Here is a 17117-nt window from a genome sequence, read left to right on the forward strand (position 1 = left end):
AATACACTGAAGAGTGTATTCATAAGACCATCTGCCAAAATCACTGTCACATTAGAGGAGCAGAGAGATCACATCTGGGTTTCATTGACAGCTGTCTTTGATGTTTTTAGTATGAAACTGACAGTCTGACCCAATGGAAGAAGTGCAAAACTGCAATTTCAATTCCCCTTTTGGCTAATGTCATTTAAACAACTTCCCTCTGGGATTGCCTCAAACTCTTATAATATACCAAAGTATAACATTCTGTGGTTTCTGTTTTTTGTTTTTCTTTAAAAAAAGATAGTACCACCATGCCCTCAGCAAAGAGCATGAGATGGCAGAATAATCAGTCAAGGGCTGCAGTATTTTTACTGCGGGTGACGTCTTATTAGGRAGCCATTGGATCATCCAGATTATCAAAAGACTCAGGCTGGTGTAGAATCAGGCTGTTTGGAAAAGGCTGTCAGTCTTCTCCTGCTGGGAAATGAACCCTTCCAGCTGCCTCCTTTACTCTGGGGCATGTTTTTGTCAGCTCTGAGCCCTTGGGTGGAGCAGGACTTGAGGCTAAACTCTGCGATTTTGTCCCAAAATAGGCAATTCTGCCAGCATCACATCGCTTGTATGGGGCCGAAAAAGGTATTTACAGTAAACAACCTTAAATAAAAAAAGTCCTACTCATTGGAGAGAAGGATCTGGTCAGTTTATTCTGTGCAGCATAATAGATGTGACCTAACTCAGTTCAGCTCCTGAAACATTTGGAAGGATCACATGAGGCTGCTGATCTAAACCCCGTGGAGGCCCACCTTTCTGATGGGGAGGCAGGTTACTTTTGTCAAGGCGACCGAGCAGAGAGGGCTGGCGGCCTGCTTCGCCGAAACCTGAGAGGCTTGTCGAAGGAACCCCCGAGACTATTGCGTTATCAGTTCTTTACTGTCCTGCATGTTTTCACCACAGTCACCTCAAATTCACTGGAGTCAGATTGAGTGATTTGGGTCTGCCCTAAAGATTTGAGAGGAGGAAGGGGAGCAGAAAGTTTGCCTCATCGCGAGGCCTAGGCAGAAACTGACTATCTTGAACACGGGGTGTTTTGGAGTAAAAGCCTGTTTTTAAGGCTGCAACAAAGAAAGTGTCTTGCACAGTCCTGGTGGGGTAGTGCCTGCCSCACTGCCCTTCAGGATGCAGTGCTGTGTAGTACAGGCTCGCTTGTTTTTCCACACATCTCCAGTTTCACATACCACCTGTTAGCTAGCATCAGAAAATTGTGTTTTTTGGTAAATGCCCTAACAGGAATGAGTAACTACAACATAGATGCATAAATTTATTGAACTGGCTTTTTGATACCTTTTATGAATRCTTCCAGTGCATCCACAATTGCTAACAGGATTTTTTCTTCAAATTCTGTATAAGCYGCTTTTAATTTATCCTGTTTTGTGCCAGCACAGACTGATGTGCTGTACAGGTGGGAGGGGGAAAAAAGTTACTTGTATTCCTCGCCCAACCTCCTGTGCATGGTCTTTGCTGCYTATTTTTGCAACCTCATTGGCCCTTTTGTCCTTCAGTGTAGGAGGGCTTCAGATCAGCCTCCTAACTCCAGTGTTTGGTGTCTTAAATAGAAAGAGGCTTGTTTCTGCTTTTGTGTCTTCATTATGTTGGAGACCATCATGTGAGTCTCTCTTACTTATGAGTCTCATTTCTTTCCACTTTGCTAACCCAGGTGAGCCATGGGGCTGAGTCCCTTTCTTTGTTCTTCTCATCCTAACTTTGGTCTCAGCCTCATATCTGTTTGGGCATGATCTTTTTCTGATTACTACAAATGTGGAGCRCTCTGATTTTGTTTCCATCGTTGTCCTGAGCTCAAAGCTACCTGGTATGGCCTATGTGCCAGTATAATCTGAACTGCTACCTTTTATGACTGCTGTTTACATCTACTTGCTCGATGAACCAATACCTGCTGACCTGTGTGTAGCAGTCATGTGTTCCATGTATCTCTGTGAATTTGTGAAGTGGTGAAGTGTCGCTAATCAGTGGACTCTTTGCAGGCATCCCAGTACTCCAAGTTCACTCGCCATTAGATAATCATCCCAGGCAAATAGCTTCCCTCTTTGGATCACTTCAGATTTGTCTCTTCCTCCAGGTGGGAGTGGGCATTATTTCAACATTTGCATCATTGTGGTGGTTGTTGCAGGGATTCTGGTGGATAGATGCAAGATCTGAAAAGTAGTAGCATGTCATTATGTCAAAGCTATCTTTATTTAATCATATTCTCCCCTCTGGTCTATCTTTCTTGGAGAAGTGAAGTTTCTTAGAGAAGTGAATGTTTTCTCAGATCACTATCACATTCTTAAATGACCTCTATACCAAATCTCAGTGTTAATTTCTTCATTATTGGCATTATTGTCCCCCTCGTATTTAGAGATACTTGGTGCCACACGATGATCTCTCCCTGGAGAATCTGTCATGCAGTATTGACTGGTGTAGCTGGAAGAAGAGAAAGTCTTAAGTAGCAGAAGATGGAATACTTTTTTTTTAACTTGCTCAACAGTAGCTTTCAGGATCTACGTGTATAAATCAATCTTGACAGCTTGAGGCTTTATCCTGCAGATCAGTCTTTTGCATATCGTGGTCTTGTGTTACAGTTTCTGTCTTTAAAGCCAACGGATCAGGTGGTCTATGAAGACACAGAAGAAACTATTCAAATGATTCAGTTGCAAGATTTTGGCTTTAAGATGCTGTGTCTGTGCTGCCTGCAGTTCAGACATACCCCAAACAAGTTTTAAGTTAGCTTACGGCATGGCTTACGGCTGTAACTGCAGGTGTAGGGAGATCTGCATGATCAGACAGCTTTTCTGAGAAGACTGGTAAATAGTTTGACGATTAACTGCTCCAAGCTCCACAGTGCTGCAGGTGGATTGTGGCTGCTACCTGAAGTGAGTGGTTTAAGCCAGCTAGGACAACGGCAAGCAGTGAACCACACGCTGTTACACAGCAGCAAAACACCCTCTCCGCGGGGTGAATACGAGCAGTGGTGAACTGCAAGTCCCTCACAGGATAATCTGCAGGGGCAAGAAAGGTCCCCCTGTTGGAATGCGCTCGGTGTCTCAACAATAAAAAGACCTTGAAACAAAATCCTCAAATTGAGTCCCAGGCAAGCTTTGTTGGACAAAAGAGTGCTAGCTGTCTCTATTATCTACACGGATTTCCCCGGATGTGGAATTTAATACTTTGGCATCATTTATATAGCACTTTTCTCCATGGACCCAATTACTTCACCATGGGATATAAATTATTCCTATTCATTTCTAAAGGAAGGGCTGAGGTCTATGCATTGCAAGAAAAGTCTCATTTTAAGGGGGAAGTTCTGTTTTCTGAGTGAGAGACTGGACCAAAACTGTCTTTGAGCACATAAAAATTGTCAGTGAAATAAGAAAGCTCAGTGTTGTAAAAGGACAGTTATAAGCTTTATGCCTACACGTTTTTAAAACAAGTCTGAAGTGAAGTTCAGTATTTTGTGTCTTCATAGTTTGGCTTAATTCAGGATTTTTAAAAGTAGCATTGGTTAACGAGATGTTTCTAACATGAAAATCTCAAAAACTTTGTGTCATCTTTACAGTTGCTTTAGCCTAACTCAGATCCCACCTGGCTTTCCAAAAAGGGAGGTCCTCCTGGTCGTGCCACAGAAGTATAGGAGTTCTCTGGCTGCAAAAAAACAGTTCTTTAAGCCAGTCTCCTGTCTCTTACCAGGCTAGCACAAAATACTTCAAAATAATTTAAAAGGTCTTTTGGTAGATTACATAGTACATCTGAAGTCTGGACAGGAAGGGAACTGAGATTTCATTTCCTCCTCCATGAATTCTTATTGTGAAGGATAATGATAAAAAGTAAATTTATTAAAAAAAAAAAAAAAAAAAACGAGCAGAGAGTTTGGAATGATATTCCCGCAGCCCCAGCTTCTGTGTTCTGTACCTGTAGTGTTATTTATAGTTCCTGCAGTTATTCCTATCAGAGCTGTGCGTTACCCTGTGGTACAGATTTGATCTGGATCAAATATAGCCATGCAACAGCATTTTTGTTAAACTACCCCAGGAGTATGTGATAAGGTATTTATGGCCGCTTCGTCTTGTGCAGTGGTTGCAGATGGACAGGTGATATAGTGCAGCGTATAGCTTTCTAGCCCAAAATTAAGCTGTAGAAAAGATTTTTAAAAACGTGAGGCAACCAGATTGTGTTTATACCCGACTAGCTTTTTGTATTCTTAATCTGTTACTTGGAACCCTAAAGCCAGTTTACTGTGTCAGTAAAMCAAAACCTAAAAGAAACCTCAGCCCAGAAGGCTGCAGTGACTCTGAACACCCTCTCACTGCTGCGCTGCCCTGCCGAGGTCTCGGCGTAATGCCGGGGACCTGGGGGTGTTCAAAGCCCTCTCGGCCACCCCTCGGCACCACTGCTTCTTGGATGCTCYGCAGCACAGCACGCTCTGCCTCTCCCTTTGCCCCAGAGCTCGCTGCCTTGCTGGGAGGCACGTATTCCACTGMGTGGGATCAAGGTAGCCTGCGGGGTGATTTTCTATAGTTGCATAGATCAGAGGAGCTTTCTTCTACCTTGGGACAGGACTGTGTAAATCTCTTTATGGGGACCGAGGTGCTAAAGAGGTCAGTATATGGACAAATACCTGACTCTTGGCTCAGGATGCTATGTCTCATGTGAAATTATTTTCCCTGAAAATGATATATTTTCCCTGAAATTAGGCTTTTCATGGCTCAAATTCTACAGATTGTTTTGCCTTCTCTATAAGCATTTGCTGGCTTTATCCAATCTACTATAAATATTAGGCAGTTACAGCATTTGAAGTTTATGTACTACAATTTTTATTAATATTCAGAAAAGCATCATTTTGTTATGGTGATGATAAAGACAATTTTCTGAGGCTGTAAAATATGTATCAGTTTACTACATTTTTGGTTTCTGGTCCTAGTTCTAAATTGTCTCCATTACTTGCATGGAATACTGCATCRATAAGCAGCTTTGGTACTGGTACTGTATCCAGTGCAAAACAGTCCTTTAAAAATGTGTTTATTTGTATTTCCAGAAGAATCATGGATTACTATGGGAAGTATGCAGCTGTCACTTTGGCCATTTTGTCTGTATTTCTGCATCTTCTTCATTCTTTCCCAGATGGAGAGTTCCTCATGCAGGGTAAGTTGCTTTCAACATTCAGAAATATGACAATTGTTTGTAAAGATCATTAATTAATCTTTCACAATAAATCTTAACATTCAGTTACATTTATTGGCATTGAGATATGAAGGTGTAGTGAATTGAGACAATTTTGCCATGAATATACTTCCCATTTCATCTCTAAACTTGGTTTCTCAGGTTAGAAATCTTTCCCAGATGACAGTGCCCTCATGGTTATGTGGGTAATCTTAATCTCTGAAATATTTTCAGATGCAAATATTTCTTTTTTTTTGTACTTCTGAGATCAAAATGGCAACTTTTTAACATCAAGAATGGCAGAACCAAAGCTTCTCTTCATAATGTGCAGATTACATTTCCTCTGTAGACCGCAGGATATGGGATGTTAGCATTGTAACATTCTGCAGAAGAAGCATATTACAAAGATTTTAGAGGGACTTTGAGTGTGGGTTTTTTTGTTTTTTAGTTTTGTGAAATTGATCTCATGTAAAGTCATAATATGCAACAGTAGGCAGTAGAGATTCCTGGCAGTATGTCAGTCTATATTTGCACTGGAGAGATTTTCATCATTCAGGCTGATCATCCCTTTCTCTCCTGCACCTTGATACAACATCCCTGTGACTTCTATATTGCAGCTCTTAAAGAAACAACGAAAATCTTTACACTTGGATCTTGTCTACGAAAGCTGTAAAAGTCTGCAATTTTTCTCAAATATTTTTTTTCCATAAAATCTGCACATAAAGAAAAGCTCGTACAATTTCATGTATATTTTATGAACATTGATTCACCGACTCTTTAGTAGCCTGATTCAGATCAGTTTTAAGCTTATCCCATTCTCTTCTTGACTTTGTTCTGAAGTAACCACATTACTTATGAATGAGAAGGTGATTGTGTTAATGAGGCCACATTTCAGTGATGCAGTTATACACCCGCTTAGCTCTGGTTAAATTAATCCCTAGTCAGTGAAGTGGTTAAGCATATTCTTGATGTTAGATGTAGCCAGACTTTGTGACACAGATATCTTTTGTCCCAGCCCAATACATGTGAGGCTGCTTCAGTTCCTTGTTCTAGATCCAGACGGTAGCAAGGCTGAGCATGTATTTATTTCCCACAGAGACACATGCATGTGCTCCTTACGAAGAAGGCTTTTGCCACGCAGATCTTGCCACACAGATCAACACAGAGAGAAAACAGTGCCTTTATCAACACCCACTCAGAAAACATCAGTATTCGCAGAAATATGAACAACACGACTTGATCCTGTTTCTCCCCTCTGTTCTTACATGCTAGTCTTCATACATGCAGACACGGTATTGATCTATCTAGTAGCTGATCTTAGACACTCAGTCTAAGGTCAGCTCTACCTAGTAGCTGCCTCCAAGACCCTGGTCTATCGCAGTTGCGTCTGGACTTACCAGACCTTGGGTTCATGGCCTGTTAACGCCAGTGTCTGGCACTCAGACCCCTCCTCATACCTGCCAAGTAGTCCAGCTTGATGCTTGCTAGCATGCACACACACATGTACACACACATACAGAGGCTCAAAATAGGGAGTGCAGCACAAAAAAAGATAGTTAGAAATAGGAGTTAATAAGAATATAGGACAGACTATGGTGATAAAGCACAGGGCTCAGACAAGTGTACTGACCAGCAGTCTGTTTATATGCAACTGTCCCTTTTATCCCCCTTTCCTTCTGTTTTTCGTGCTTGTCCCTCCCCTATCCTCCTTGATCCCTTTCTTTCCCCATCTTTAGTCTTTCTCCTAAAAATTCTGTAAAAGAAGTTTTTGCAATTTCCATCAATCCCCTTAAAACATCCCATAACAAGATTTACACAATCCTCAAATTCTTTTTCCTGTGCATCTCATAATAAGCCCCACATCACTTCAGGGAATCTCCCTTTCAGTCCACAAAGCTTAGCAGGGAGAACACTTGTTTGGGTGACTTCCCACTAGGGACAACATACTAAACCTTCTCCTTTGATGGTCTTAGGAGTCATGTGGTCTGTTTTCACTGATCAGGTTAGAAGGGTTCCTCTGCCTCTCACCATTCCTCTTGTCATCACTAGGTTTCTGAGTTCACTGGAATTAGCCTTTACTCATGTAACCTAACATGTAAACACTTCTATTAAAACCCTACTTTTACACTTAAAATGGTTTGGCTTACAATGGTGTTGAGCATTTACCTTTTTCCGGTTGGGTTCCTTTAATAAATTTCAAACAGTGTAGAAAAGTCTGAGCTACAAAAATCTCAGAATCACTGGTCATTTCTAAAATTCTTGGTTAGAGTCTTACATGAAAATAAACAATGTCTAAGAAGCTCTACAAATACTGTTGTTTCTATTTAGCTATCTAAAGATAATAGCAAGTGTTTAGGGAGAGCTAGTGTAATAGATGTGCAAAAAAAAAAAAAAAAAAAAAAAACAACTATCAACAAGGTTAAGTTAGAAAAAAAGAATAATGCCTGTGCTTTACCTGGAAGACCACACTCCAAGTAGTTTTGCAAATGGTGTGTGTTGCAGAGTTCAAGGACTCAAAAGAAGGAGAGCTTTTGCTTCTKTTCTTTTCTGTTCTGAAAATGTCAAACAGCAGAATGTGACTGGTATTTCCTCCTACTATCTGCCCTCTCCCTTTCTTTTTGAAAATAAAAATACAACTAGAGATGAGATAAAAATCTCTTCCTTAWATACCTATGACAGGTTGCCCAGAGTGCAAGCTAGGGGAGAACAGATTCTTCTCAAAGCCAGGAGCACCTGTTTACCAGTGCACTGGATGTTGTTTCTCACGAGCCTATCCCACTCCAATGCGGTCAAAGAAAACCATGCTGGTTCCAAAGAACATTACGTCAGAAGCAACRTGCTGTGTAGCAAAGGCTTTTACCAAGGTAAGGATGTGAATGAAACTAGTTTAAGCTAGTCGTAGGATACAATATTGAACTATATCAGCGAATGGAAAACAACGTAGTTTTGCTGGAGGACATTAACTAACTGTTTAAGGAAAAYGCCCTTGGCATTTATGTCCTTTGCACTTGAGTTCTTTTCTTTTTCTAAAGAGGAAATCTAAGTGTCAACCAGTATAGGTCTGTAATTCAGTTGGGGTATGGAAATTAGCCTAGACTTCAGTGAAACTACTTTGATTCACATCATGCAAAGATCTTGTGCTAAATACATGTTCTCCTTTGTTTTTAACTCTCCTGGATGCGTACCTTCTTCTTAAATGTCATGCAGTGTGCATTTGATTTTTAATCAATGATTTTCCTTCCTTCTTACCTACATAGGCAGGAGTCCTGTGGGAAGGCAACTGGTCAATATTATCAGAGAGAGGGACCAAACCCATCTGTACTCCTTAGATTAAGCAAGATTATGTTTATTTTTAACAGTATAACCATAGAAGGAACTATAAACATACGTAACTACTTACAACATTTAACAGCCTCATCTGAAAGGTTCTACTAGAGATTCTGCTAAAGCTGATTGTTTTAGGGGTGACTCAGCTACAGATGAAGAAACCTTAACTCTGATGTAGGCCAGGGTGAGCTAGTTGATTCAGGCTAAGGTGTCTATCTTACAGTGATCTGAATCAGGCTCATTGAGTGTATTGTCTAGAGGTTTGGTTCAGTTACCCACTCATAGAGATTTGGTGCCATTTGAGCTGCCCTAGGGTATTCAAGGCATCTGCCTGCGGCTAGCAGACAGAGGACCTGTGGAAGACCTTTTGGCATGGCAGCTGGAGACTAGGTGGGATTGCCTTTGGCATCTCAAATGTCAGTTGACATCTCTGTGCTGGCAACTGAACAGACAGTTTGTCTGACTCACGTGTAGACACCTACAGTTTAGGTATCTTAATGTATAGCTTAACACATGCTGGATCTTCATCTCAGTAGTGGATAGCTCTTTTTTTATATCACCAACATTTTTTTTTCCTCCAGACAATGCTAGAATTTGATTGAGATTAAAAATAAAAATTATTCATATTTTTAATGATGTCTGCTTTCATAGTTTTTACATGAAAAATTCTAAAGAGAATTCCTAATTTTCCATAGCTTTGGTACTTGACACTTTCCAAAAACTAGACATTTTAGGAAATTAAGGATACTAAACTGCAGGTCACTTTTAAAACCCTTCTAAGTATGGTTATGAAAGCTACTGATGTTGCAGTTCCACTGAATGGCATTGAGATGCTGTTCTAGTACACATAYCCAAAGGGCTTGTGTGCTGCTTGGGGTTAAGAAAAAGGCTTCAGAAATCTTTTGCTTGAGAATGCTGTTTTAACAGTGTAGCTAATTATTTGTTATGTGTGTGTTTTCTTTTTTTTTTTCAGATTACCCTTAAGGACAATGTGAAGATAGAGAATCATACAGATTGTCACTGCAGTACTTGCTACTATCATAAATCCTAAAGCTGGTCCCTTTGGTAATGATCAAGGATAATGGTGAATGGAATAGTCATTTTTCAGCTTCTAGAGCACTACTGTGTAAAATCTTATATTTTCTGGTCAAGATATTRAGTAGACCTTCCAGTAAGATGGATGGCTGTTTTATTTTCTCTTTTCTTCTTCATACATTTAAGTAAGCTTAGTTATTTCCATTAGGGATAAAATACARTACTTGCATGACAACCAAAGGCTTGATCTATTTTTAAAATAAACTGTCAGTTAAATCATCAATGTTTCTTGAAGAAAAATGATGATTTAATTGATTAAAACAAAAAGAAAAGATTTTGCTGGAGTTAATTTCTATTTTTTGTAGGAGAAGGAGAAAGAAAGAAGAGAGGGATGGGAAAGTGGACAGAAAAAGAAGCAATAATTTCCTCTTGTTCATTTAGTCATATTTAGATTTTTTTTGAAGATTCAACATTTTGTTTCTTCGATTTCTCTTTTTTTTTCTTTTCCTTATGGGCAGAAAGTTTAATGGTATATAATCTATCCACAGTACTCTGTCTTTCTATGCCATCTTTTATTTTTCTTTGAACTTATTCTCCTCCCATATAGATAAGTGAATGCATGATCAGATGCTATAAAGGATTTTGTACAATTTGGTATAGCAGTGATGGAAGAGAGAAGAGATGCAACTCTATTAGCTATTTAAGATATGTCTGAGAAGCATGGTATAGGGTTTCGTAAAGTCCCAAATGCAGTGTGGTAGGTCCAAGTACRTAAATAAGTAAGGGAGGGTATATATTAGTCCAGAACTGGACTGCAGAATATGTGTTCAGCACACATGACCTTAAAACCTTAAACTAGGATTTTAGAGGTGGCACTTGCTCAGTTGTAGTGAGTTGGAGTAGCGCCTGTGGAGGAACTGCWTACCAGTCTGGAGCCTGCCCAGGGGACCTGTGGTAGTTCAATTTCTCTTAGTCCTAATGTCTGGAGTGAGAACATCAGTCCTGCTGTGTTTGCAGGCTGCCAGGGATGTAAATGTGCTGTGCCAAAAAGCCTCAGATATATTTGCAAGAGGATTTCCCTACAGCAGATGCTGTGAAGATAGCACTAAGAAAACTTTGCAGAGCTTCTCATGGGGACATGGAAGGTTGCCTGGTGTGAGGCTGTGAGAGTAGCTAGTCTGTCCTAGCTACAGACTAGCTACTGTAGTAGCTAGGACAGTGCCTCTGTCCTAGGGCATAGCCATGGCTGATGTCTGCTGCAATACTAAATGACTGCAGTGGTTTASAGAGACCTCCAGGTCTAAGTTATGATGATGCGCTGGAGCAGCCAAGGGCTGGCAGGATCTGATGGTGGTTTAAATTCACTATTCATACACTCTCTCTGTCTACTGGAAAGCAAATTCTGTGCTATCTTCTAAGAATGCAATTATGGAGCTTTGTGGAAGAGAAAAGACTTCTCATAGTTATGGGAGTTTCAGTTCTGATTCTCAGAGAAATGTAATGGGCAGGTTTATCTGAGTTGGTTACAGCATGGTGCTGCTAATGCCAAGGTTGCGGGTTCAATCCGCGTGTGGGCTATGCTGTGGGTTGGACTAGATGATCTCCAGAGGTCCCTTCCAGCCTTACCATTCTATGATTCTATGATTATTCAGCAAATGTCCAATACATCTTATTAACTTAATCCCCATGCCTTACACCACTGATTCAGTGTCTCATTCTGGAAACCACCAGTCTAGTCYAGTCCCATGTCCCAGGGCAGGATCAGCTATGCCTTGCTGATCTCTTCTGGGGAGATGTTTYGACTAATTTGCTCCTGAAAACGTCCAGTTGTGGATTCCAAAATCTGCCAAGGATACTGATCTATCTGCTTCAGTACTCTTACTGTGCTGTAAAGTTTCACTCTTCTGGAAAGCTTTTCATAATATTTTATCTAAATCTTGTTTGCTTCAACATTACGTCTGGTCAAAGGGGAGGTAGTCTTGTGGGATGGTCATGAGGATGAATTTCTGGATCATCACTCAAAACATTACAGGAATACATGTGGTASCATCCTGAACCATCTCCCTGTCTCACCACAGACACTGGGACTAATTCACATAATCCCTAAATCTGACTCACAACTCCAAGCTGTTGTACAATTTTATTAGAAATGATTGATGCAGGTACTTTTGCATGAGAGCCAGGTCCTGCCTGGGATTTCTAGGCAATGAGAAAGGAGCAATCAGAAGCTGAAAGCTGATTACCTTTGGGAATGGTATYGCATTTTCTCATAACTAAGAGGACTGAAATGGAGAGCAAGGAAACATGCTCTCTGAAGTTCTGTGAAGGAACTTTGCCTTTTTGCCCTGCCAAACTTTTCTTTGGATGGCCTCTTACTTGAGTGAGCTGCTTTGGCAGCGTCCTTTACTTATTTGACTGTGTGCTCCTGTTCTGCCCACGTTCATGGGCTTCTCAGCTTACAGATCCTTCCCCCCTCTAATGCAACGCGATGCATAATGAGCTTGGAAAGTGTATATTGTAAGGATATGTAGAATGTGAGTGCATCTGGTTCATTACCTTTGCTCTTTAGAACTATTCAATATAAAGAAATAACAAGGAAAGTGATAAATTAAGCACACASATACACAATCCTAACAAGCAGGTGATAACAGAGACAATAACGAAGACCACTGCTGTTTAGCCACTGATTGATGGGCCATTAAGCTAACTACTCAGGCATAGCCTTGAATAGGGTCAGCCTGAACTCTGTAGCTGRTAAGAAGGGGGAAACAAGACTAATGTGTGTATTATGGGATGTTTTAGGGGGGCTAGTGGAACTCTGCAAAATRTGTTGTGGGATATCGGATGGGGTTTGTGGGACTGTGCAAAAGGGGATGTTTAGGGGAAGGGCCAAAGGTGGAGAAAGAGAGATCAGAGTGGATTGGGGGGGGGGAGGGAGGAAGAAACATAGGAAATTGGAGGCAAGGGGGGATAAAAGGGTCTGGTAGCTTATTTTCCCCCAGTGATTTTAATTCTGTGTGCGTGCCGATGTGTGTGTGCATGTATCTGCATGCAGTTTACTAGTGAACTTCAAGCTAGACTAACTGGTGAGTAGAAGGAGGTGTGTATTTAGAAAGACTAGAGGTCTGAGCCAGTGGTGAGTAAAGGGGCCTGGGGTCTATGCATCGATATTAGGTGAACTGCACCGATATTCTAAAGATCAGTGATTGTGAGGAWGCTTGTGAGATGAGTGTGTGGGTACATGCATCTTTTGCTAGTGAACTTCAAGCTGGGCTTGCCAGCAAGGAGAAGGAGACTGACATACCAAGCAAGGGAGCCCAGGATGCTAGCATGGATCTTAGACGGACTTACAAGCCTTGCTGATATTCAGGGAATCTGTGAATGTAAGCATGGTTGTGAATGTGGAGAGCAAAGGCATGTGTGTTCTCAGTTGTGAGCTTCAATCCTGATCAGCTGGAGGGAAGGAATAGGACTGGACTATCTATATTTACGTTTGTGTGAAGATTGGTGGTGTTTATGTGAGTGTTCCTAAAGGCAGTGCTCTGCCTGGCGGTTTGTGTGGCCAGCCACGTTAATGTCCTCTGTGTGTCCTCTGTGTGTGTGTGTGCACACGCATGTGCGTGCCTCTTTGGGATTCATGCTGAGCTTTGCTGCTGGCCAAACTGCTCGCAGGAGTAGTAGCCACATCCATCGGCCTGGGGATGAGAGACCTTCTGTGCCTCAGGGATTTCCCTATGGCTCTGCAGTTTCCCAAGCCACTGGCACATGTTAACCCAGCAAATACCCCACAGTCAGGTTGGTATAGGAAGCCATCTGTACTTGTGCATTATAGGTACACCTGTGAATAGTAAGTCTAGCAATTATTGTCCCCCAAACCATCCTATGTGTTGAGATATGAAAGAAACCTCTGTTCTTCTGATTGAGGAAAAATAATGAAAAAGCCAGTGGATTTGCTTTTGGAGAGGGCTTCAGCTCAATGTCATTACTTGAGAATTTGATTTTTATTTATTTGATAGTTTGTTTTTAAAAACATCTCTCTATCTTCCATGCTTTGGTTGTTCTAAGAGTAGAAGAAATACCTTTCTGGTCAAAGCAATTGTTCATCTAGCCCAGTGCTCCCTTTCGACTGGCAATACCAGATGCTATTTAGGAAACACAAGAGTCTGCTTCCTGCAGTCTATTTCATTTGTATCATCCGCAGTATCTACATATGTTTTATTAGGGTATTAGAGGGTACAACTCTGCCTTGTCCTCTTTGTATCTACATATGGAGCTGTTTTCCACGAATTTGCCAAGTTCTAGTTTGAAGCTGCTGCTATCGTCTGTCTCCGTAATCTCCTGTCACAACAAGTTCTGGAAGTGTAGTAAGTACTTTCTTTAATCTGTTTTAAACTGATCTCCTAGTTATAGTCAATGCCTTCTAGTTCTAATACCATGAGATCTGGTGAACAAGTCTGCCTTTGTCATCACCTTATCCCTCGCCTTTGTGATTTTGTCATTCTCCATTTTTTCCTCTTAGTCTTTTCATATTAAACAGCACAGCATGTTTTAGTTTCTTCTTGTCAGGCAACTGTTTGATGGTTTTAATTGTTTTTCTCTGTACCTACCCTAACCTCATAGCATCCTTCCTCAGACACAGACCATAAACTGTACTCAGGTGTGATTACACTAAAGTTATATGCAGAAGCAAAATGATRTCCTCTGTCTTATTCTCAGTACCCTTTCTGATGATACTAAGTATTGTTTTGGCTTTATTTTGATGACTTCCGAGAATTGTCAATGGTGACTTTAAAATCTTTTTTTGATGAAATGCTGCTGCCAGTTCTGTATTCAGCATCATGTAGGTGTGGTTTGGCTTGACTTTCCCTAGAGGCATTACCTTACATTTATTTACTCGGACGCTTATCTGACATCTCTTTGTCCATTTAGTTTTGTGCAGTCCTTCTGGAGTTCTTCCCCCTAAGCTTAACATCTGGCCGCCTGTAAGAGTTTAGTATCATCTGCAAAGATGGAAATTTCACTGTGGGTTTTCTTCTCTAAATCTTCGATGATATGTTGAATAAAACCTGTTCAAGCACTTTTCAGGAAAAGTGCCCTTTAAGCCCTATCTCTTATTTTCTATCCTTTAGCTAGCTTTCAGCTCATAAGTGAAACCTTTCCTCCAAACCTGTGGCATCTTAAGTTTATTTAAAAACACTCTTCCATCATTACAGGGGCATGTCTCCATTTTTTAAGATGTTAAAATTGTAGTACTCTGAGCTTGGTGTCCAACTCAAGCTGTCTTACAATGCTTTCTCAAGCAATCCAGAAAGTTTCTGGAGTGTATTGACAACGACTTCATAACACAGGTGATCCAGGAGCCAAGGACACACTCCTTTTGAGAGGGGCTGTGGTGGATCTCATACTTACAGACAAAAAAGAACTGGTCAGGGATGTGAAGGTCAGGGGCAGCCTTGACTGCAGTGCCTATAAGATGGTGGAGTTCAAGATCTTGCGAGGAGAGAGCAGGGAAAAAAAGCAGGATCACAGCATTGGATTTAGGAGAGCAGACTTTGGCCTGTTCAGGGATCTGCTTGAAAGAAGCCCATGGGAGACCGTACTGGAGGAGGAGTCCAAGGTTGATATTCAGGGATCACCTCCTCCAACCTTAAGAATGATTCATCCTGACAAGCAAGARATGAAGCAAAGTAGCAGGAAGCCTGCAAGGATGAACAAGGAGCTCCTGATTAAATTCAAACACAAAAAAAGAAATGTACAAGAGGTGGAAACAGGGACAGGTGACCCAAGAAAAATATAGAGACACTGTCCAAGCATGCAGCGATAGGGTTGGGAAAGACAAAGCCCACCTGGAGTTGAATTTGGTGAGGAACTTGGAAGGCAGCAAGAAGGGCTTCTACAAGTRTGTAAGCAGCAAAAGGAAGGTGAGGGAAAATGAGGGCCCACTGCTAAGTGGGGCAAGGACCCTGGTAACAAAGAACACAGAAACAGCCGAGGTACTCAGTGCTTTCTTTGCCTCAGTGTTTACTGGTAAGATAGGTCTTCAGGAATCACAGGTCTCTGAAACCAGAGGGGAAGTCTGGAGCAAGGAGGACTTGCCCTTGGTGGAGGAGGATCACTTTAGGGAACACTTAAACTGGACATACACTAGTCCATGGGTTGTGATGATACCATGGGCCCATGAGTGCTGAGGGACCTGGCTGATGTCATTGTGAGGCCACTCTTGATTTGCCTTGGCAAGGTCATGATGGTAGGGACAAGTTCATAATTTCCTTATCATGTGACTATCCCTTTGAGATGGATTCAACCACAAAGCAATTCTCAAATGTTACCAAATACATTAAAGGATAAAACACTGAACGCTGTTCTTGAAAGGATGTGAAGAGAGAGCAGTTGCCTGGAAGCCCAAGGGAAAGAGTTGCAGCTGGCAGGGCCTTAAAGTGAAGGACTGGAGCTAACAACCTGAGACTTCTTTAWATTAATGTTTAAAAGAGATGAGTAATTGCATGACCATTAGTAATGTTTGTAGCTATGAATGCAAAGGTACTGGCAAACATGAACAAATCCAGTGCTTCAAGAAATAAGTTGGCCCTGTGGGCATTAGAAACAATATTTTTCTCCACTGTGTGTTTGCTCGCTCAAATACTTATTCATGATGGGTCTTGCTTGCCTTTTTTTTTTTTTTTTTTTCCTCCCCTTAAAAAATCCACCCCTTCTCCTTTACTGTTCCTTGGACATGAAACATTAACCAGTGCTGTGGTAATAATATAGGGGTTCCTAAACATACAGAGTTCCTAATGGGGATGATTTCTAATTTCCTAGTATTTTTGAATATTTTCTGTACCAGGCAGAACAGAAAGTATGATCTTGCTTTGAATATATTTTCAGACAGTAGGGAGGGAAAAAAAGAGCCTGAAAAATAGCAAAAAGCTCAAGAAAATAAAGCAGCCTGTGGAGACAGTAAAAAGCTGTATTATAACAACCAGCTTTTCTGCATTGTGTGGTTTCGCTGTACTTTGGCACCATCAGCCTGTTGTCRGTATCATTAATGCAATAGATTTTTGTGCAGTACTTGAATACAGAAAATGTGTTTGTTATGGATCAGCTTGGGAAGGAGTTCTAATTCCTGGCTTTCAAACCAGACATCAGGGGTCTATAGGCAGAAGCTGATGATTTTGGAACAATATTTCTTACTAGCTRGTGTGATTCTGGGTGTCCATGCAGCCATGAACATAGTGCAGATAATAATGAAGGCCTTTTTTTTTCTGTCCTTTTTGACTGATTAGAGAGTGGCTAAGGGGCAAGGATAACACCAGGAATCTTAAATGAAGAATGTGTTAAAACATAACGCTTATGCTATATACTGAATCCCTGTTGAGAAATGATCACATCTCTGAACCTTGTAGTTCCTAAAACCTGATTTGCRGTCACTATTCTGATGCTTATAGTTAAAACTCTCTGCCCTTGGGATTTCCTATTTTTTCTATTTTATATTACACTGTAGTATAATGTATCAAGTAAAACTTGCTATTTCCCATTCAGGAAAAAGTGTGTTTTTCTGCTTTTGT

The 17117-nt window shown here is 41.0% G+C and overlaps 1 protein-coding gene across 1 annotated transcript; it reads left to right on the top strand.

The window, feature by feature from the left end:
- Positions 1–5069: 5069 nt before the first annotated feature.
- Positions 5070–9813, top strand: CGA (glycoprotein hormones, alpha polypeptide). Its single transcript, XM_085318667.1, has 3 exons — positions 5070–5172; positions 7870–8054; positions 9491–9813. Exons 1-3 carry the CDS (start codon positions 5073–5075, stop codon positions 9566–9568), a joined length of 363 nt encoding a protein of 120 aa, XP_085174793.1. The 5' UTR covers positions 5070–5072; the 3' UTR covers positions 9569–9813.
- Positions 9814–17117: the final 7304 nt, after the last annotated feature.

The sequence above is a fragment of the Rhea americana genome, unplaced genomic scaffold, assembly GCF_003343005.1.
Source record: "Rhea americana isolate MKP2758 unplaced genomic scaffold, rheAme1 scaffold_55, whole genome shotgun sequence".
Taxonomy (NCBI): domain Eukaryota; kingdom Metazoa; phylum Chordata; class Aves; order Rheiformes; family Rheidae; genus Rhea; species Rhea americana.